This window comes from Zootoca vivipara, chromosome 13, assembly GCF_963506605.1.
Source record: "Zootoca vivipara chromosome 13, rZooViv1.1, whole genome shotgun sequence".
Taxonomy (NCBI): Eukaryota; Metazoa; Chordata; class Lepidosauria; order Squamata; family Lacertidae; genus Zootoca; species Zootoca vivipara.
Genome location: NC_083288.1, coordinates 17,529,814 through 17,548,256, shown reverse-complemented (window position 1 = coordinate 17,548,256; position 18,443 = coordinate 17,529,814). Strand labels below are relative to the sequence as shown.

At 46.5% G+C, this 18,443-nt stretch overlaps 2 protein-coding genes across 4 annotated transcripts in view; one reads left to right on the top strand and one right to left on the bottom strand.

The window, feature by feature from the left end:
- LOC118094740 (ras-related protein Rab-18-B) overlaps positions 1 to 5,459 on the top strand; it is a 45,035-nt gene extending 39,576 nt beyond the window's left edge. For all 3 annotated transcript variants that reach the window (XR_009558444.1, XM_060281415.1, XM_060281414.1), the window contains 2 exons: positions 3,650 to 3,702; positions 5,141 to 5,459. Coding sequence is in view for 2 of the 3 variants with exons in the window: in XM_060281415.1 (XP_060137398.1) it covers positions 3,650 to 3,668 (19 nt within the window). In the remaining variant the exon portion in view is untranslated. The remainder of the gene's footprint in view (positions 1 to 3,649; positions 3,703 to 5,140) is intronic.
- Positions 5,460 to 10,831: 5,372 nt separating this feature from the next.
- MPP3 (MAGUK p55 scaffold protein 3) overlaps positions 10,832 to 18,443 on the bottom strand; it is a 73,548-nt gene continuing 65,936 nt past the window's right edge. Inside the window, exons 15-18 of the mRNA XM_035135580.2 lie at positions 15,648 to 15,741; positions 14,138 to 14,246; positions 12,788 to 12,910; positions 10,832 to 11,417 (exon numbers count right to left, since the gene is read on the bottom strand). Coding sequence (XP_034991471.2) covers positions 11,238 to 11,417; positions 12,788 to 12,910; positions 14,138 to 14,246; positions 15,648 to 15,741 — 506 coding nt within the window. The 3' untranslated portion in view covers positions 10,832 to 11,237. The remainder of the gene's footprint in view (positions 11,418 to 12,787; positions 12,911 to 14,137; positions 14,247 to 15,647; positions 15,742 to 18,443) is intronic.

Sequence of the window (18,443 nt, the reverse complement as noted above, 5' to 3'; positions counted from 1 at the left end):
TTCCACTGCCTCCCGCAGTTTGGTCAAACTCATGTTGGTAGCTTTGAGAACACTGTCCAACCACCTCGTCCTCTGTCCTCCCCTTCTCCTAGTGCCCTCAATCTTTCCCAACATCAGGGTCTTTTCCAGGGAGTCTTCTCTTCTCATGAGGTGGCCAAAGTATTATAGCCTCAGCTTCACGATCTGTCCTTCCAGTGAGCACCCAGGGCTGATTTCCTTCAGAATTTATCTTCTTGCAGTCCATGGGACTCTCAAGAGTCTCCTCCAGCACCATAATTCAAAAGCATCAATTCTTCGGCGATCAGCCTTCTTTATGGTCCAGCTCTCACTTCCATACATCACTACTGGGAAAACCATAACTTTAACGATACGGACCTTTGTCGGCAAGGTGATGTCTCTGCTTTTTAAGATGCTGTCTAGGTTTGTTATTGCTTTTCTCCCAAGAAGCAGGCGTCTTTTAATTTCGTGACTGCTGTCACCATCTGCAGTGACCCAAGAAAGTAAAATCTCTCACTGCCTCCATTTCTTCCCCTTCTATTTGCCAGGAAGTGATGGGACCAGTGGCCATGATCTTAGTTTTCTTGATGTTGAACTTCAGACCATATTTTGCGCTCTCCTCTTTCACCCTCATTAAGAGGTTCTTAAGCACTGGCAATTTCTGCTGATTAATTTCTGATTCCCACCGTGTTCTGTTACATTGCGTTAGTGTGCATGTTGGGAACCTGTGTTACGTGTAGCCATTTGCACCATGTAGCAACTTATGTTCTAGCTTTGAGCTGTATCTTTGTGATTCACTTATGAGCTATATTTCTGACCCATTGCGGGGGGGGGGCTTGCAAAATTATCAGTTTCATAAAGTAACAGGCTACCATAACTTCTCTATTAGAAGCACACTCAAAGATTTACAGGGGTACACATTATCACATTTATTGTGGCCTTTTGGGCCACCACCACATTCCAAGTGAGCACGCCTAATAGCAGGCACCCCCAAACTTTGGCCCTCCAGATGTTTTGGACTACAATTCCCATCTTCCCTGATCACTGGTCCTGTTAGCTAGGGATCATGGGAGTTGTAGGCCAAAACATCTGGAGGGCCGAGTTTGCCTCAACACTGCGACTTATATTATTTGGTACCATTGGTCCATGCTTACGCCTGACAGGTCTCCTTACTAGAAAAATTAACCAATAAGCTGAAACTGACACGGGGACAAATAGAAGAAGACGGCTTCACCCCAGTATGGCTCCCCTTTATCACATACACAGCCCAACCAGAAAATGAAAAAAATCCACCAACAGCATACATATCAATATGGCTGTTGTTGTTGTTGTTTAGTCGTTTAGTCATGTCCGACTCTTCGTGACCCCATGGACCATAGCACGCCAGGCACTCCTGTCTTGCACTGCCTCCCGCAGTTTGGTCAAAGTCATGTTCGTAGCTTCGAGAACACTGTCCAACCATCTTGTCCTCTGTTGTCCCCTTCTCCTAGTGCCGTCAATCTTTCCCAACATCAGGGTCTTTTCCAAGGATTCTTCTCTTCTCATGAGGTGGCCAAAGTATTGGAGCCTCAGCTTCACGATCTGTCCTTCCAGTGAGCACTCAGGGCTGATTTCCTTAAGAATGGATAAGTTTGATCTTCTTGCAGTCCATGGGACTCTCAAGAGTCTCCTCCAGCACCATAATTCAAAAGCATCAATTCTTCGGCGATCAGCCTTCTTTATGGTCAATATGATCAATATGGCTAACCTGATCCAAAACACCCACCCACCCCACTCACACACGAAACAAAGACCACCACAGCCAACCACAAATGAACAACCATACCCTAGGCCAACCCCAACATCTCTCACCCAAAAGCGAACAACAGAGAACCTGCACAAGCGACGCTGACAAAAAAAACCCCGCATATATTAAGTAATATAGAACCATCGTCACCCGACCCCACCCCCACCCATCTTTCCCCCATTTACCTCTTTCCCCCTTTTCTTCCCAATGTCTCAACAAATGGAACTGATTTGTAAAAATGTTACGAGAAACATTGCACATATTTTTGTAAATCAAGAAAATCTTTAATAAAAATTATATATATAAAAAACACTGTGACTTATATCCAGATTCTCTCTCTGTGTGTGAGAGAGATCTCCTTTGAAGCAAAGAAAGAAATAGTCAGCCTAGAGGGTGAGCCTAGAACTTTGATGCGTTTCCTGCTTTGATCAGTGGCTGCTTAATATCTACATTTTCAAGAAAATGTAGTACCGTAGCTCAATCAATTTTGCGACTCTCCCAGCCCCCGCCAGCATTTGTAGAATATGATAACCGATTATGATCATCTTGGGAGGGGGGGGAACAGGGTGGGAGCAGGGAGGCGCATTTCCCGAAGCTCATGCGTGGGAAAGAACTGTTCCAACCTTGCTATTAGCAAGAAGGGAGAGGGCGCAGAGTTTGTGTCGCTCGCCGTCACGTTTTAGCGTTCTCCCCCTCCTCCCTGGTCTCATTATCGTGCAAAGCCGCCTGCCCTGATTTCTTTTGTTGGTGGAATTAAAATCTCTCCCGAAAAGTCGTCTCCTCGATGTCAGCAATCCTCCCACAGGCAGAGGAGGAAGCAGATGGCACAGCTGCAACCTTTTGTCTTAGCACAAAAGTTTCTGCCTCTTTGTTCCCCTTCTGAAACTGGGGACTAGGCGATGATGCTTTTACCGTCACAGATCGAGAGAAGGGAGTTTTGCTCTCGTTCGCCTGTACCTGGGCCTAAACACTTTCCTTCGTTGCTTTCCTTTGTTGCACACACACACACCAACCAACTTCCCCCACCCCATTGTGCACTGATGATGGCATGTGGTGTGCATGTTACAGGTGACCAGTGCTGCTCTCGATACTGTTTGTGCCTGCAAATGTTCCAAGGCAGGCATACGGATTCGTTTCCAATCAGCGCATGTCCAGCAACTTCCTGACGAAATCCTGTTGGATTTTATACCTCCAGTCACAGATGCATCATGCCTCCGTGTGAGGCGGCAGTGGATCCAACCCCTATGAGCAGGCTGCCAGGAACGGATAAGACAAGGAAAAGTTCTTACCAACTGCTTTTTATTCAATATTCACAGAGAGAGGCTTGGGAATGCTGCCTCTTGGAATAATGGCGTTGCCCCGAGTGAGTCTCCACCCCCTCCCTCTCATGCATCATCACGATGGGTGTTGAGATGTGCTCTACCTCCGAGCTCTCTACTCTCCTACTTTCAATGCTCACCGGGTTCTGGGAGAGAGGGGCTCTGGGATGCTTTCTAAAGACACTGTGTCCGTCAGCTGTCCACCCCTCTGGTGCTTCTTCTTCCTCCTCTCCCATTATTTCCCAGCTTTCCCCCTCATCTGCCTCTGAGCTGTGACCTCCCCCAAATCCCAGCTGTAATTCTGAAATGTATTCTTTTCTGGAAGGGTCAGGCTGGGGAGGTGGTCTCCACCATTCCTCCTCTTCCCAGTCCCTGATACTCTGCTGCTCTGAGTATCAGTTCCAGGGAATCGCAGATGGATACATATATGGATATGTATTTGGTATTGTTATGAATTTATACTTGTAAAATTAAATAGAAACCTTTTCAAACAAACAAAATAGCATCATTGACTAGTTTGTGACCTTGGTTGTCTTCATCCCTGCAGAATTCAAGGAAATATCTGAGGACCAGCACTCGCTTCCTAATCTCAAACCACGAGTAAGTATGAAGCACAGTCCAGACCATGTTATTGGTGGTGTGGGTGGGTGAGTGTGTATGTGTGTACACACATAAGCATGCGCGCGCGCACACACACACACACACACACAGCTACAGCAGAATAAATCTACCACAAATGCACTACTATTGTGTTACAATGTTGCCAAACGCATCAGACACCAGTCTGGAGGGGCCCTTACTTAATTTGCTCCAGGGTTAAACCCTGTACACAGCTCAGAGTATGATTGAATGCTATGATCCCTTTAAATCTCCACCCTCTGGGGGCTACTTCATGTATTACTAGACTAGCCTCTGAGTCAGCATTGCACTAGGAGCTCAGTGCCCATGCAGATCAAAAGCTGGCCCAACAATGAGCATGAACTTGACGTTTATGTAAATGTAACACTGTAATATTTACGATGTTTTTGAATTATCATTCATGCCTTTTTGTACGTACAATGCAATGACAGCATGACACACATGTCATTTAGCAATACAGTGGCACCTCGGTTTAAGTACACAATTGGTTCCGGACGTCTGTACTTAACCTGAAGTGTACTTAACCTGAAGCGAACTTTCCCATTGAAAGTAATAGAAAGGTGATTAATCCGTTCCAGACGGTCCGTGGAGTACTTAAACTGAAGCGTACTTAACCTGAAGCGAACTTTCCCATTGAAAGTAATGGAAAGTGGATTAATCCATTCCAGATGGGTCTGCGGAGTACTCAACCTGAAGCGTACTTAACCTGAGGTATGAATATAATTGGTTCCGGAAGTCTGTACTTAACCTGAAGCGTACTTAACCTGAAGCGAACTTTCCCATTGAAAGTAATGGAAAGTGGATTAATCCGTTCCAGAAAGGTCCACGGAGTACTTAAACTGAAAGTACTCAAACCGAAGCGTACTTAAACCGAGGTATGACTGTATATCTCAACTGCCCTGAAGAAGACATACAAAATGAAGACCATACCCGGGCGTCTCATTGACCGGAGTCCTTCGTGTACACAGTCTTATCTGGAAGATTGAACTCTTGAACTCTTGTTCTCAGTTATATTGAATAGCAATTTGCAAAACTACACACACACACACAAACACACATATATACATACATACAAGTTCTTTGTGACTACATAAATACCTTGTGTAGATATTGTTTTGAGTCATACCAATTGCATTGGGGCATTCAGTGCATACAGTACTATACTTCTGTTGTACACAGAGTTGTGTTTGTTTTGTTTTGATTAGATTCTATTCTCTGTATTCCTTTGTTGTTGGATCCAGGGTTAAACCCTGGCACAAAAATAGGCTCTGGAGCTGAGCCCTGGCAGGGTGACTAGTGGCCCCGCGTAAGCCCCAACAAAGCATTAAAGGAGCCCACCTTTCTCTGATGAAACAGCTATGCTTCCCTGTCTAACATTTCCCCTTCTGATTTGTTGCAGGAAGCTAGGCGCTGTGAGGAATAGCAAACCATTTGGGCCTGTTCGAAGTTCAGCAGCTAGTTGATGGCACCGCCAACAACTGGCTGATTTCTTTGTTAGGGTTTCAGAATTAAACATGATGCATGGAAAGAACGTCTCTCCCTTGCTTCCCTTATGCCAAGTTTGCCAGCACCAAGGCACACACCTTCTCAGGATTCTGTTCAAATTCATGAAAAAAAGAATATTGGAGCCACGTCAGTATTTGCTGTGAAGGCAAATCGTAGCAGCCAGACAGTCAACAGAATACCTGCTGCTGAAGATATTGCCCATATGTTGTGGTTTGGAGAAGTTTAGTAGCAAATAAGCACTGGGTACTCAGCTCTCCCTTAGGAACTCCCACCCACCCCACCAGCCAGAGCTGACAATACTTCTTCTTCACTGCATCCGATCATCTGGAGATGGGCAAGTCCGGCCCCTGTAATATACAGAATAATGCACTCCCAAGATAAATATTTTTATTAAATTAAGAACAGCAGGGCACCGGTGCTCATTTGAAAGTATTTCTTTGCCGAAGATTTCATTCAAATGCTGAATATCACTAAACTTATTGAAATAATGAAACAAGAGTAGAGATGGGATCGCGTCCCACTGTACAGATTGGGGGCTGGCGAAGGTATTAAGGTGAGGCAAGCAGGGATGGCTCAATGCCAACATGGCTTACTGTGCTTATTTCAGAGAAGTGGCACACCTGAAAGGAAAATATCCAAACCTTGCCAGCAGCCAGGAAAACTGCCCATGGCTGCAATCCTAAGCACATTTACCTGGGAGTAAGCCAAACTTAACTCAACGGACTTGCTTCCGAATAGAAAATATATAAAGGTAAAGGTAAAGGGACCCCTGACCATTCGGTCCAGTCGTGACCGACTCTGGGGTTGCGCGCGCATCTCGCATTATTGGCCGAGGGAGCCGGCGTATAGCTTCCAGGTCATGTGGCCAGCATGACAAAGCCACTTCTGGCAAACCAGAGCAGCACATGGAACCGCCGTTTACCTTCCCACTGTAGCGGTTCCTATTTATCTACTTGCATTTTGACATACTTTCAAACTGCTAGGTTGGCAGGAGCTGGGACCAATCAACGGGAGCTCACCCCATCACAGGGATTCGAACCGCCGACCTTCTGATCAGCAAGCCCTAGGCTCAGTGGTTTAACCACAGCGCCACCTGGGTCCCTAGAAAAAATATATATGCACCTATTAAAGCTGTTTGCAAGTGGATAAGTAAAGTTTATTCCTAGGTGCCCACAGGCTGCCTTAGGTCAGTATGAACTGCGGCAATGTGTTATTCCCCGTTCTACCAATAGCTCTGAGAGAAAATGTACCCAATCTTTCTCCTTTCCACCCCATTGCACCATGGATAAGAACTGAAAGCAAGGAGCGTTTGCGGATATTACTTGATCATCTGTCACCAGGTAGCTGTAATAATCATTTGTGTTTAAGCACGCAGGGCTGGAAACGCCTCATGCCACACACAGGAGTAGGCCTTTCTCATTAAGAGGTTCCTCACATGCGGTTTTTGTTCTCTGGCTTTTGCTTCCTTGCGCAAGACATGCACAGCCCGGTCTCACAGAATAAGCCGCCGTGGGGGGGGGGGGAATAAATGATGGCTTTCGTGGAATGCAGCCGAGATGCAGGAGGAAGTTGATAAGGCAACATCCGCTACGTAGCAGCATCTACCTAGTGGTGGAATAGGAGCATTTACATCAAACGCCAATCAAAGGAGGAAGAAGGGGTGGGGTGGGGAGAATAATATACTTCGAACATTCTTCAAACTAGAAACCGGGATTGAAATTCAGAGCAAACATTAGGGGAGTACATCCGAGAGATAGCACAAGTAAACAAAACTCCACAGCTCTCATCCAGACAGTGAAAAATAACCACATCTACCGAGTGTGCAAACCGAAGCTGAGACGATGGATTGTTCCACTTTTAACATCACAAAGCGAATTATTTTTTCCCCCAGCCTGGCTTTGCAAGGGTTAAGCCCACATCCCGCCTGATTGACTGGACATTCTAATGGAGGCGGGTCTGCTTGGAGTTTAAAAGGAGGGAGGAGCCGTTTTGTCCGTTGGAGAGCGCAAGGGAGTGGGAGCGTGGGTGGTTGCAGGGTCAGGGTAGCGTAGGGTTTAGATGAGGAATAAGCAAGTTCCATGTCACGTGTTTGACAGCAATAACCTATACACGCATGAATCTTTAAAGCAACCGTTATGACTTTGAGTTAATAAACTTTCATCTTTTATGTGCCAAGGAGAAATCGTCTTTCTTATTTCCAGCACGGTATCGAAACAGTATAGGTGGAGGCTCTCTAAAGGACAAAACTTCCCTCAAGAGTGGCGCCGATAGTTTGTGTCCTGGAGTAACACGGTATAGGCTGAAGGTGGACGACTCGGTGTGTCACTAAGTTGCCTAAGCGGATAGGCAAGCTTTTAGAGTGAGGGATTTCAAGCTGAGGGAATCTCCTCACTGGGGACAGAGGGGGTTGGTCGCACAAACAGCCTTGAGTTTCATAAGATACCTGGCCACGTGTGTTGGAAGCAAACTCCACTTACTAATAAACCCAAGACTGAAGAGGGGTTTATAAATTACTAGTATCTTGAAGCCCGTTAAATTAACGGGTGCTAGAACATGCAATTCCCCCCGCCCATTCCCCCCTCTCTCCCCCTCCCTTCTTTTCTCCACCCACACGTGCCGGGACTCTCCTGGGCTGCCACCGGCGCTGCTCCTCTGTCGCTGCTCCGCCTCCTCCTCCTCCGCTGCTGCGGTCCATGCCTAGGCATGGGAGGGGGGAAGATAGGGGCGGCCAGGGCCCTCTTTCCTTCCTGCCCTCCCCCTGGGCTCGAGCCTGCTTTTGCGAAGGGTTAGCGGGGAAGAATGAGCAGCATTCCTCTGCTGCCTCCGGCTTCTTGCTGAACGCAGCGGAGGCACGGGGTAGCAGAGGAGATGCTTCACGGAGCAGGGAAAGAGGGGCGGGCGGCGGGCGTCTGCCACCCGCCCCTCCTTCCCTGCTCCCTGTCAAACATCTCCTCCTCCCCCCCCCCGGCTGCTCTTCCTCCCCCCCATGCGCTGTCCCCGCTTCTGTCTGCCTCTGACCCTGCACCGCGAGGGAAACGGTAGGCAGAGGGGTGGGGGGAGAGAGAGAGAGAGCGCGTGTGTGCGTGACGCCCGCTTGCTGCTGGTCATCGGGGGGGGGAAGCATAGGAGAGAAAAAAGGGGGGGAAAGCAGCCTCCTTCTCCTCGTCTTTCCCAACCCACCCATAGCTGAGCCCGCCACACGCCGAGTGGGGGAGGGGTTGGGATGCGGCGATGGGGTGGGGGTGGGGAACGGCGGCGGCGGGGACACGAATGCCCCGGCGGGGGGGGGGGGAACGCGCGCTCGCGTCTCAATCCCTCACGGTCCCTTCCCCTCTTCCCCTCGCGCCATTAATCGGGAGGCGAGGCGCGGAACGGCAGTTTGGAGGGGAAGCCGTTGAGGGAGAGAGAACCAGTCTCTGCGTCCAATCCCTGTGTCCGTGGGGCACATGCTCAGTAGCGCGGAAAACGGGACAGACGGAATCTGGATGCAGAGACACAGGGACTTTATTATATAGGATTTGAAGGGAAATAGGGAGGTGGATTTTGCCTCAGGATTCCCTAGGAGTTCCTTTAGTAAGTGAGAGAGAAGACGGGTTCCCTAGGTGCTCTTCTAATAATAGAGTAAGAGGGGCAACTGTCGCACCGTTTTAGCATTAGGCAGAAGGGATCTGTCGCAAGGATCATCTGAGCATCTGCCATGGAACTACCGCATGCTTCCTTCCCATGACCATGGGCCATGTTCCAAGGTCAACACTCCGTTTATGCATATCAGTGTCTTTACCATCTGCTCACATCAACTGAGATGGGTACCGTAGAGCAGTGGTCCTCAACCCCCGGGCCACGGACCGGTACCGGTCCGTGGATCAATTGGTACCAGGCCGCCCAAGGAACATTAAATACAATTAAATTAAAATTACTAAATCAAAACAATCTAAATAAAATATAAACAATCAACGTCCCCCCCCCTCAGCGGGCCGCGAAACAATCAACGCCCCCCCCTCAGCGGGCCGCAGTAAAATTATCAAACGTTGACTGGTCCGCGGTGATAAAAAGGTTGGGGAGCACTGCCGTAGAGCACGCCACGATATCCCCTGCTGAAGACTGGCAACGGTGGATAAAGTCCCTTTCAAGGACACATATCTCTGCTACAGTTAACTGGTTCATTGAGGAATGAACCACTGGTAAGTTTCCAAAAAAAAAAAAAACCCTTCCAAATGCAATTTTGAAATGGATGGGCTAAATCATTGGCCTTCAACTTGTGGGTCAGAAGCCACTACAGTGGCACCTTGGAAGTCGAACGGAATCCGTTCCAGAAGTCCGTTCGACTTCCAAAACGTTCGGAAACTGAGGCACGGCTTCCGATTTACTGCAGGAAGCTCCTGCAGCCAATCAGGAGCCACGGAAGTGTCATGTGACAAAGACGTCAGACACTTGGGTTCCAAAGAACGTTTGCAAACCGGAACAGTCACTTTAGGGTTTGCGGCCTTCGGGAGCCAAAACGTTCCGACTCGCAAGGCGGTCTGGATCCAAGGTACGACTGTACTAGGTCACGCAGCACTACCACCATAAAAAATATGGTTAAAAATAATAATGAAGAAATAGCCCGCCCCCCCCCCAATGCCTTGGGTCTGAAAATGTTGAAGACCACTGGTCTAAATAATAAGTTTACTGAGAACTTGAGTTTTAAATGGAAAGTTCATGATAAAGGTTTTGGGTGACACACATTTTGGGTGACACACATTAACAGCCCCAGGAAGAGCTAGTGGAAAGTCTTCCTCTATGGGAATTATTATTACAAATAAATACACATGGAAATATTATTACACTGGAACATAAAATCTGCATGGATTTTTTTGGAGTGTGGGGGTCAGGGGAGAAACGAAAACAAGCAAGAAACATACAGGGCAGTCTTCTGACTCCTCACACTTAAAAACGACTCCTAAAACTCCCTCTTCCAACAAACAACGCCAGCAAACACATACAATCCACAAAGCTGCCATGAAAACCCATATTCTGGGGACATCCCCGCATATAAACCTCCCTAGCCATTTGTTTATTTGGGATTTTACTTCTAAATAGTTGCTTTTTCCGGTTGGAAAGATGGAAGGTTTCCAGTGCTTCAAACACACTTCTTAGTCCATTATTTAGGGCAACTTGCAAATACAATAGGAGGGAGAAAAGCAATCCCCGATGGTCTTTGACTGCTCAAAATATAGTTAGCTATATTTAGGTTACGTAACGTGGTTCATTTTTCAGGCAGAAAGTTAAGAGCCTTGCTGATTTGCCCTGGGAGATTTCGCCTTTCACAAAAAAAGCACCAACTTTTGCCATCTGAATAAGAGCTCTCCCAGTTCTAGCCTGGTTAAGAAGTAAATAAATGAACGAATAAAAGTACCTTATTTTCTTACATGAACTTAACTCTGTCACTGAATTTATCTTTCCAAGATTGCAGTGATCAACAGAAAAACGAGCTTGTGTGTTCTAACATTTTTTTGCAGTCTTTCCCTGGAACCACCACATACTGAGCCTTTTCCCCGTTTCCCTTTACACTGCATTTATACTTCTTTGTTCACCCTGTTATTGTTATTCTTGTCCTGAGCAGCCCCGCGATCTTCGTTACAGCACAGCCTAGAAATACTGCAAACAAACAAACAAATACAATTGCAAGTTTCCCAAAAGCTAAAGGCTTCTGTCCAGACACCTGGAATCTGACATGACTATTGTCCAGTGGCGTACAAAAAAACCCCCCTCTGGATTGTATCCTGTGGCGCTTTCCCATTCCATTGCAATGTTTTTTTTTCCTGTTGCATCAGAATCTGCTCCCACACAGAGGAAGGTTTCTCTTTGCTTGCATCCCAAGCAAACTGGCTGCTCCAGCAGAGTTAATTTTCTCCTACCCCTTTTGATCGTCCGCATTATTTACAGCGCATTATCAAACAGGTATATCTCGTTCTCTTTCGTCCGTTCGTTCTTTGGCACAGCATAGCAGACTACAACCTGGCCCAAGAGACTGGCACCCAGAAAGAGTCTGTATTCAGTTTCTCCAGTATGGTTATCAGCTGACTGCAGGCACTCTGCAGATCCTCCTTCACCAGGACAGTGTCAATCAGGTGGCCGTACTGCTCTTCGATGAAGGCAGCCGAGCTCAGCATTTCTTGCTGCTCCTCATCCTGCAAATCAAAACAAAAGGGACAACATGAGGCGACGTAGCAGCCCCCACCAGCTCCGCCATCCCCCCTGCGCCCCAAACGACCAGAAGCCACAAGGTCCCCTGTCGTCCAGAATCCCAACCCCCAACTCAAAGCGGCCACCATGCTGCACTACAGACTCCTTGTAGCACCCTAAAGAAACCCTACGGCATGCTATGCTATGGTTACCAGATGTCCCCCTCTCCCGGGGACAGTCCCCGGATTTACAAATCTGCCCCCGGACATAATCCGTCCCCGGATTTCTTTTAATGTCCCCAGATTTATATTTTAAGTGTTGTCGATTTGTTAGTAGGGAATGAATGTCGCGTGATTGGTTCAACGGCACAAGGCACATCGTATGGGGACTTCCGGCGAGGCAAAATGGCGGGCGCCAATCCAGCACACAAACAGTGCCATACCTGCTTGAGCTGCAAAGGAGAAGGCAGTGCTGTGTGTCATCAGCATTTTGATGATGCTGTGCTCCAAAATGCACAATGGCCACACTCAGCGATTTCACGGAGATGTTAACCGCATGGGCGCTAAATTCAGTCCCTGCTGTAATTCACGCTGGCAGATCCATGGGCCCAAACATCACCATCAAATCGCCATCCAAGTAGCAGCATAGTCGCTGCAAAAAAAGTCCCCACTTCTCCCGACTGAGACAGCCTCCCTGGAAGGATGCCCCCGTCGAGGGTGTCGAAAGCGCTGAGATGTAAAGGGAAATCAGCAGGGACACACTTCCACTGACCCCTCTCCTGACATAGGACATCACACGGAGCAAGCAAATCCATCTCGAGTGCCCAAGCCAGGCCTGAACCCCCAACTGAAATGGAAATGAAGTGTGTAGTTCAGGAGTCAGCAAACTTTTTCAGCAGGTCCACTGTCCCTAAGACCTTGTGGGGGGCTGGACTATATTTTGGAAGGGGGGAAAAAGAACGAATTCCTATGACCCAGAAATAACCCAGAGATACATTTTACATAAAAGCGCACATTCTGCACATGTAAAAACACCAGGCAGGCCCCACAAATAACCCAGAGATGCATTTTAAAATAAAAGGACACATTCTACTAATGTAAAAACATGTTGATTCCCGGACCATCCGTGGGCCGGATTTAGAAGGTGATTGGGCCGGATCCAGCCCCTGGGCCTTAGTTTGTCTACCCATGGTGTAGTTGATCTCTTACATGGTCTTGCAAAAGGGATCCCTGCTGGTAACAGATTGCAAAGTACCACACTTGGGGCGGGTGGGAGTAGAGTTTGCTTTGCGATCATTTTCAGCGGGGCAGAATCTGGAGTCGCCTTGCTGATGTGACTCATTTCTGCGAACTAGCCTTTCACGCAAAATACTTACAAGTGGGACGAAGATTTCATCCGTCAGGAGAGACGCTGGGGCGTTCTTTTTCTTTTCTGAGATGAGAGGCTTCACAAACACCACATACGGCTTGAACTCCGCCGTCCTCAAGTGCGTCACAGCCTAGGCAGGCAGGAATACAAAGGGAGAATCCCATTCACTAATCTGTAAATGCTGCACAGTAACTTAAAGCGAGAAATCAAAACTAGAGCTGGTATTTCCCGCCTCCCCCCCCCCCAACACATTTGGCAATTCACCCAATTTGGGATGGGCCCCTCAAGCTAACCCCCAAATAGGGGCAGCATGAATCACTTTGTCTGCTTAAGGAGGTAAAGGTAAAGGACCCCTGGGCGGTTAAGTCCAGTCAAAGGTGACTATGGGGTTACGGCGCTCATCTCGCTTTCAGGCCGAGGGAGCCGGCGTTTGTTCACAGACAGCTTTCCAGGTCATGTGGCCAGCATGACGGGACACCAGAGTGCAAGGAAACGCCATTTACCTTCCCACTGCAGCGGTACCTATTTATCTACTTGCACTGGCGTGCTTTCAAACTGCTAGGTTGGCAGGAGCTGGGACACAGCAATGGGAGCTCACCCTGTCGTGGGGATTCGAACCACCGACCTTCCAATTGGCAAGCCCAAGAGGCTGAGTTGTTTAGACCACAGCGCCACCCACATCCCCATGCTTTGCAATGGTCCTGGAAGCCTTATCCTTTTCACTGTGCAGTTTTAGGGGTTTAGGTGTAGCATCAGACTGCCTATCTGCCCCTGGAAAGACAGTATGATCCTATCTGGGGCAGACAAATCCACTGTTTCCCTCCTCCACCAACAGCTCTGTCTTGTCTGCAGTAAACCAATTTGTCTGCTCTCATCCCAAGGAGAGAGTCTTACAGCAGGGTTAGCTGACAAGGGACCCTCCCAATTTTAGGGACTACAACTCCCATCAGCCCCAGCCAGTGTGGCCAATGGACAAGGATGATGGAAGCTGTAGTCCAAAACATCTGAATAGCGTCATAACGGCTCACCCTGGGTTACAGATTCTCTTAAATGAGAAAGGATCACACCCCCAGCCAATAATAAGGAGCTTCTATGGCAACAGCTAGAGGCCTCGATTTGGACAAACATATTTTGCTAGCCAGTCAGGGAAACAGTCCACCAAGTGGGTATTTGGTCTCAAAAAATCTTTTTCATATAATGGAGTGACTATAACCGAAACCGATCCATCGACACCCTAGCAGTGAATGAAAAGCTGGTGTGAAACCCATGTTCCTAAAGCTAAGGTGGAACTGAAACACAATTCTGGAAGATACGATTTTTCTAAAAAAATAAAATAACAATAATCGTGACAGTTTACCTCAGGCACGACATCCACAAGGCAAATTTTATTTCTGGACATGACCGACTGAATTGCCTCCAGGCTTGTCCCGTAGAGATTCTCTTTATACTCCCCATGCTCTACAAACCTGAAAACGTTTAGAGAATTAAATTGTGGAGCAGAATTCAAAGTATTCACCTCAGATGTCAAAGTAGCAGAACTGTGCTACAGTACAACACTGTTTCCTCCAATAAAAAATAATAAAAAGTTGGCTACAGACAACGTGATTTAAAGGGATTACTGCTTTTGATCATTCTGGTGTCACCACCAGGAGAATAAAAGGCTAGAAATCTGAATCCCTTCCAGAGAGAGGCATTCAACCAGCTTCACAAAACAGGGATAATCCTATCTAGACACTTATTTCTGGGGCGGGAAAGTCCTCAAAGCTGTGGCTACCAGCATGAAGAACGAAATCCTACCATGTCAGAGGGGAAGTTTAATATTTAGTATTTTATTTGACATGGGAAGGAAGCATCAACCTTTTGTGTTGTTATAGGAATTCTAAGGTCTCAAATATATAAATTAAATGTTCATGAATGTACAAGGCAAACACATACATAAGCATATAAAACCAGGTGTCTGAGGTAGTACAGGAGAGCAATCCTGAAGCCATTTTGACTCCCCCAGTGACCTCAAATATTCCTCTGCAGTGAGGAAGGAAATGGGAATGCCTCCCCATTGTCTCTTTGCTCACAAATCCTGTCTCAAGGGCATATTTGTGTATGAATCTCTATGTGGGACAAGAAGCTACAGTTAGGACTGGATATGGAACAACTGATTGGTTCAAAATTGGGAAAGGAGTACGGCAAGGCTGTATATTGTCTCCCTGCTTATTTAACTTATATGCAGAAATCATCATGCGAAAGGCTGGACTAGATGAATCCCAAACCGGAATTAAGATTGCCGGAAGAAATATCAACAACCTCAGATATGCAGATGACACAACTTTTATGGCAGAAAGTGAGGAGGAATTAAATAACCTCTTAATGTCATCCTACTAAAATAGTCAGGAAGGACTTTTGAATGGTATGTGGCCTACTTACTGCTTGACTTAAACAAAATAATAGTGGAAAGAGTTGCTAGGTTTCTCCTTTCAAAGAGCCATGAAGGGGCTTTCTTAATTTAATTGTATTTTTGGCTTGCTTCTGGTCTATAGTTTATATGCGTACCATATATTTTAACTCTGTGCAAAGTTAGAAATTGTATAATTTTGTTCTGTTTTTGCTGGGTCTGTGACCATATAATAATATTTTTTTTAAAAAAAAAAAGCTGTTGTAGTTTTCTCATTCACTAAAGTCCCATATTAAGAAAATGTGTGCAGCTCAACAAAAAGAATTTCTCTGGGCAGTTTTTTTAAAAGGAACCAAGAAGCTTCTATTAGCAAAGAGGATGGGAGCCTCTCTGCATATAAAACCGATTCTGGAGTCTTCCCCAGAAGAGACATGCTTTCATTTCCCCCCCAACAAAAGCACAAGACATCAAGGCCTACTTGTTATGCTGCACATCCGTCTCAAACGACTGCTTGGAAACAAAATTGTACTCCACACCTTCCTTTTCGTGGCTCTTCTTCGACCTTGTGGTATCTGGGATGGGGAGAGAGAGAGAGAGAAGAAGCCAAGAATCAGACCATATCAACATGACAAATGTGGCATCGCTATTTGCAAAGGAGAATTTGTTCTGGGTGGCAAAGGAAGGACCAATCCTCAAGGGTTAAGAACATAAGGACAGCCTGCTGGATCAAGCCAATGGCCCATCCAGTCCAGCTTCTTGTTTTTGCAGTGGCCAACCAGTTGCTTGTGGGAAGCCTGCAAGGAGGACCCAAACACAAGAGCTCTGTTGCCTTCTGTGGGTTGCCAGCAACTGAAGACAGGTGAACTAATGCCAGTGTACTGGAAGAAGCAAAGATCACCAGTGTCGAAGCAATGATTTTTCAACATCAACTTTGTTGGACTGTTCATGTTGTACGGATGCTTGATGATCGTCTTCCAAAGCAACTACTCTATTCCAAACTTTAAAATGGAAAGCGTAGTGCTGGTGGTCAACAGAAGAGGTTTAAAGACTGGCTCAAGGAACATCTTTTAAAATGTAGTAGAAACACCGACGACTGGGGAACACTGGCCTGCGAGCGCTCCAGTTGGAGAACAGCCTTTACCAAAGGTGTCATGGGCTTTGAAGACACTTGAACTCAGGACGCAAGGGAGAAACGTGCTAAGAGGAAGGCACGCTTGGCAAATCCACACCGTGATTGACTCCCACCTGGAAACTTATGTCCCCACTGTGGAAGGACGTGTGGATCCAGAATTGGCCTCCACAGTCACTTATGGACCCACTGTTAAAACCGTGTTTATGGAAGACAATCTTACTCGGCTACGAGTGATTGCCAAAGAAGAAGATTCAGAAGCATTACTGGGGAGGCAGGGCAGAGCCTTCATGGCTAGTACCCATCAATAGCTTTCTCCTCCTGGAATTTGTCCAATCCTCTTTTACAGGTATAGCCATACAAGCTGGTGGCCATCACTGCCTCCTGAGGGAGCAGGTTCCACAGAATAATAATAATAATAATAATAATAATAATAATAATAATAATAATAATTTATTATTTATACCCCGCCCATCTGGCCGGGTTCCCCCAGCCACTCTGGGCGGCTTCCAACAAAACACTAAAATACAGAAATCCATCAAACATTAAAAGCTTCCTTAAACAGGGCTGCCTTGAGATGCCTTCTAAAGGTCTGGTAATTGTTCTCTTTGACCTCTCGTGGGAGGGCATTCCACAGGGTGGGTGCCACTACCGAGAAGGCCCTCTGCCTGGTTCCCTGTAACTTGGCTTCTCGTAGCGCTGGACCTCAGTGTCCGGGCAGAACGATGGGGGTGGAGACGCTCCTTCAGGTATACTGGACCGAGGCCGTTTAGGGAAGCTGCATGAAGCTGTACTTTTTTATCTTTCGTCTGTCCTGGACTGTCCAATGTTCAGCTTGCTAAGGTGGCACTGAAAGAGACAAGTTAAAACTTTGGCCCTGACACACAGGAAGGACAAGGACATAGCCTGAGTGCCTCGCTTGTAGTTCTATAAATCATGTGTCAACACGAATCGAAGTTATGAATATTGCAGTTGTTGGATAAGAGATTATTATTTTGACCGGAATGTAAGTGAAATTATTAAGATGCTGGAACGCAGAAATAAAGAAAACCATCAGACCATCGATTCTAGCATGTGGGGGGCCACCTAAATGATATAATTCGGTATTTGAATGATCGGTATTAGTAATTGTATTATAATTTGGTATTGTTATAGTGAGGCTATTATTGGATTGTAATTGAAAATTAATAAAAAAAATATTATAATAATTAAAAAAATCTTTGGCCCCGAGTGACTTGTGACAGAGCAGTGGTGGGGCCTCCATAGACCCAAGCTCTGCGAAACCTATGTTCTACTCGTCTGTTGGCTACGAGAAAGCAAGAGCAATAATCCGCCAACAAGTTTGGGATGTGGAACTGCAATGCCATGTGAGCGAGATGAATAAACATACAACCATAAAATATAATGGGAGAGGATTTTCCCCAGCAAAGTATTTGTCAAAATTACAAATACCTAAATACAGAGGGGCATTTACCCTTGTTAGATTTCATGTACTGCCATCTGCTTTACTGCAGGGAAGATTCGCAGGTAAACCATATGTGGAACGAGTCTGCCCCTGCGGTATGTCGGGAGGTAGAAACTGCCTCCAACGTTTTATTACGCTGCCCTTTCTACAGTGACATATGCCGGGTTTTCATTTCTCCCGTTATGCGAAATTTCTCAAATGAATCCGAATCCCAATGCCTAAAATTCCTTGTAGAAGATAAGGACCCTGAGATTACGATAAAAGTAGCCAAATTTTGTGCAACTGACATAAAACTCAAGGAACAAGCGGTGTCACCACAATGATCAAGGCCCCCCAACGGCAATTTTAGGCTCTATTTTAGCGACCCAGTTTTAATTTACATATTCTAAATGCTCAACATAAAAAAAAACCAAGATCATGGCCACTGGTCCCATCACCTCCTGGCAAATAGAAGGGGAAGAAATGGAGGCAGTGAGAGATTTTACTTTCTTGGGCTCCTTGATCACTGCAGATGGTGACAGCAGTCACGAAATTAAAAGACGCCTGCTTCTTGGGAGAAAAGCAATGACAAACCTAGACAGCATCTTAAAAAGCAGAGACATCATCTTGCCTACAAAGGTCCGTATAGTTAAAGCTATGGTTTTCCCAGTAGTGATGTATGGAAGTGAGAGTTGGACCAT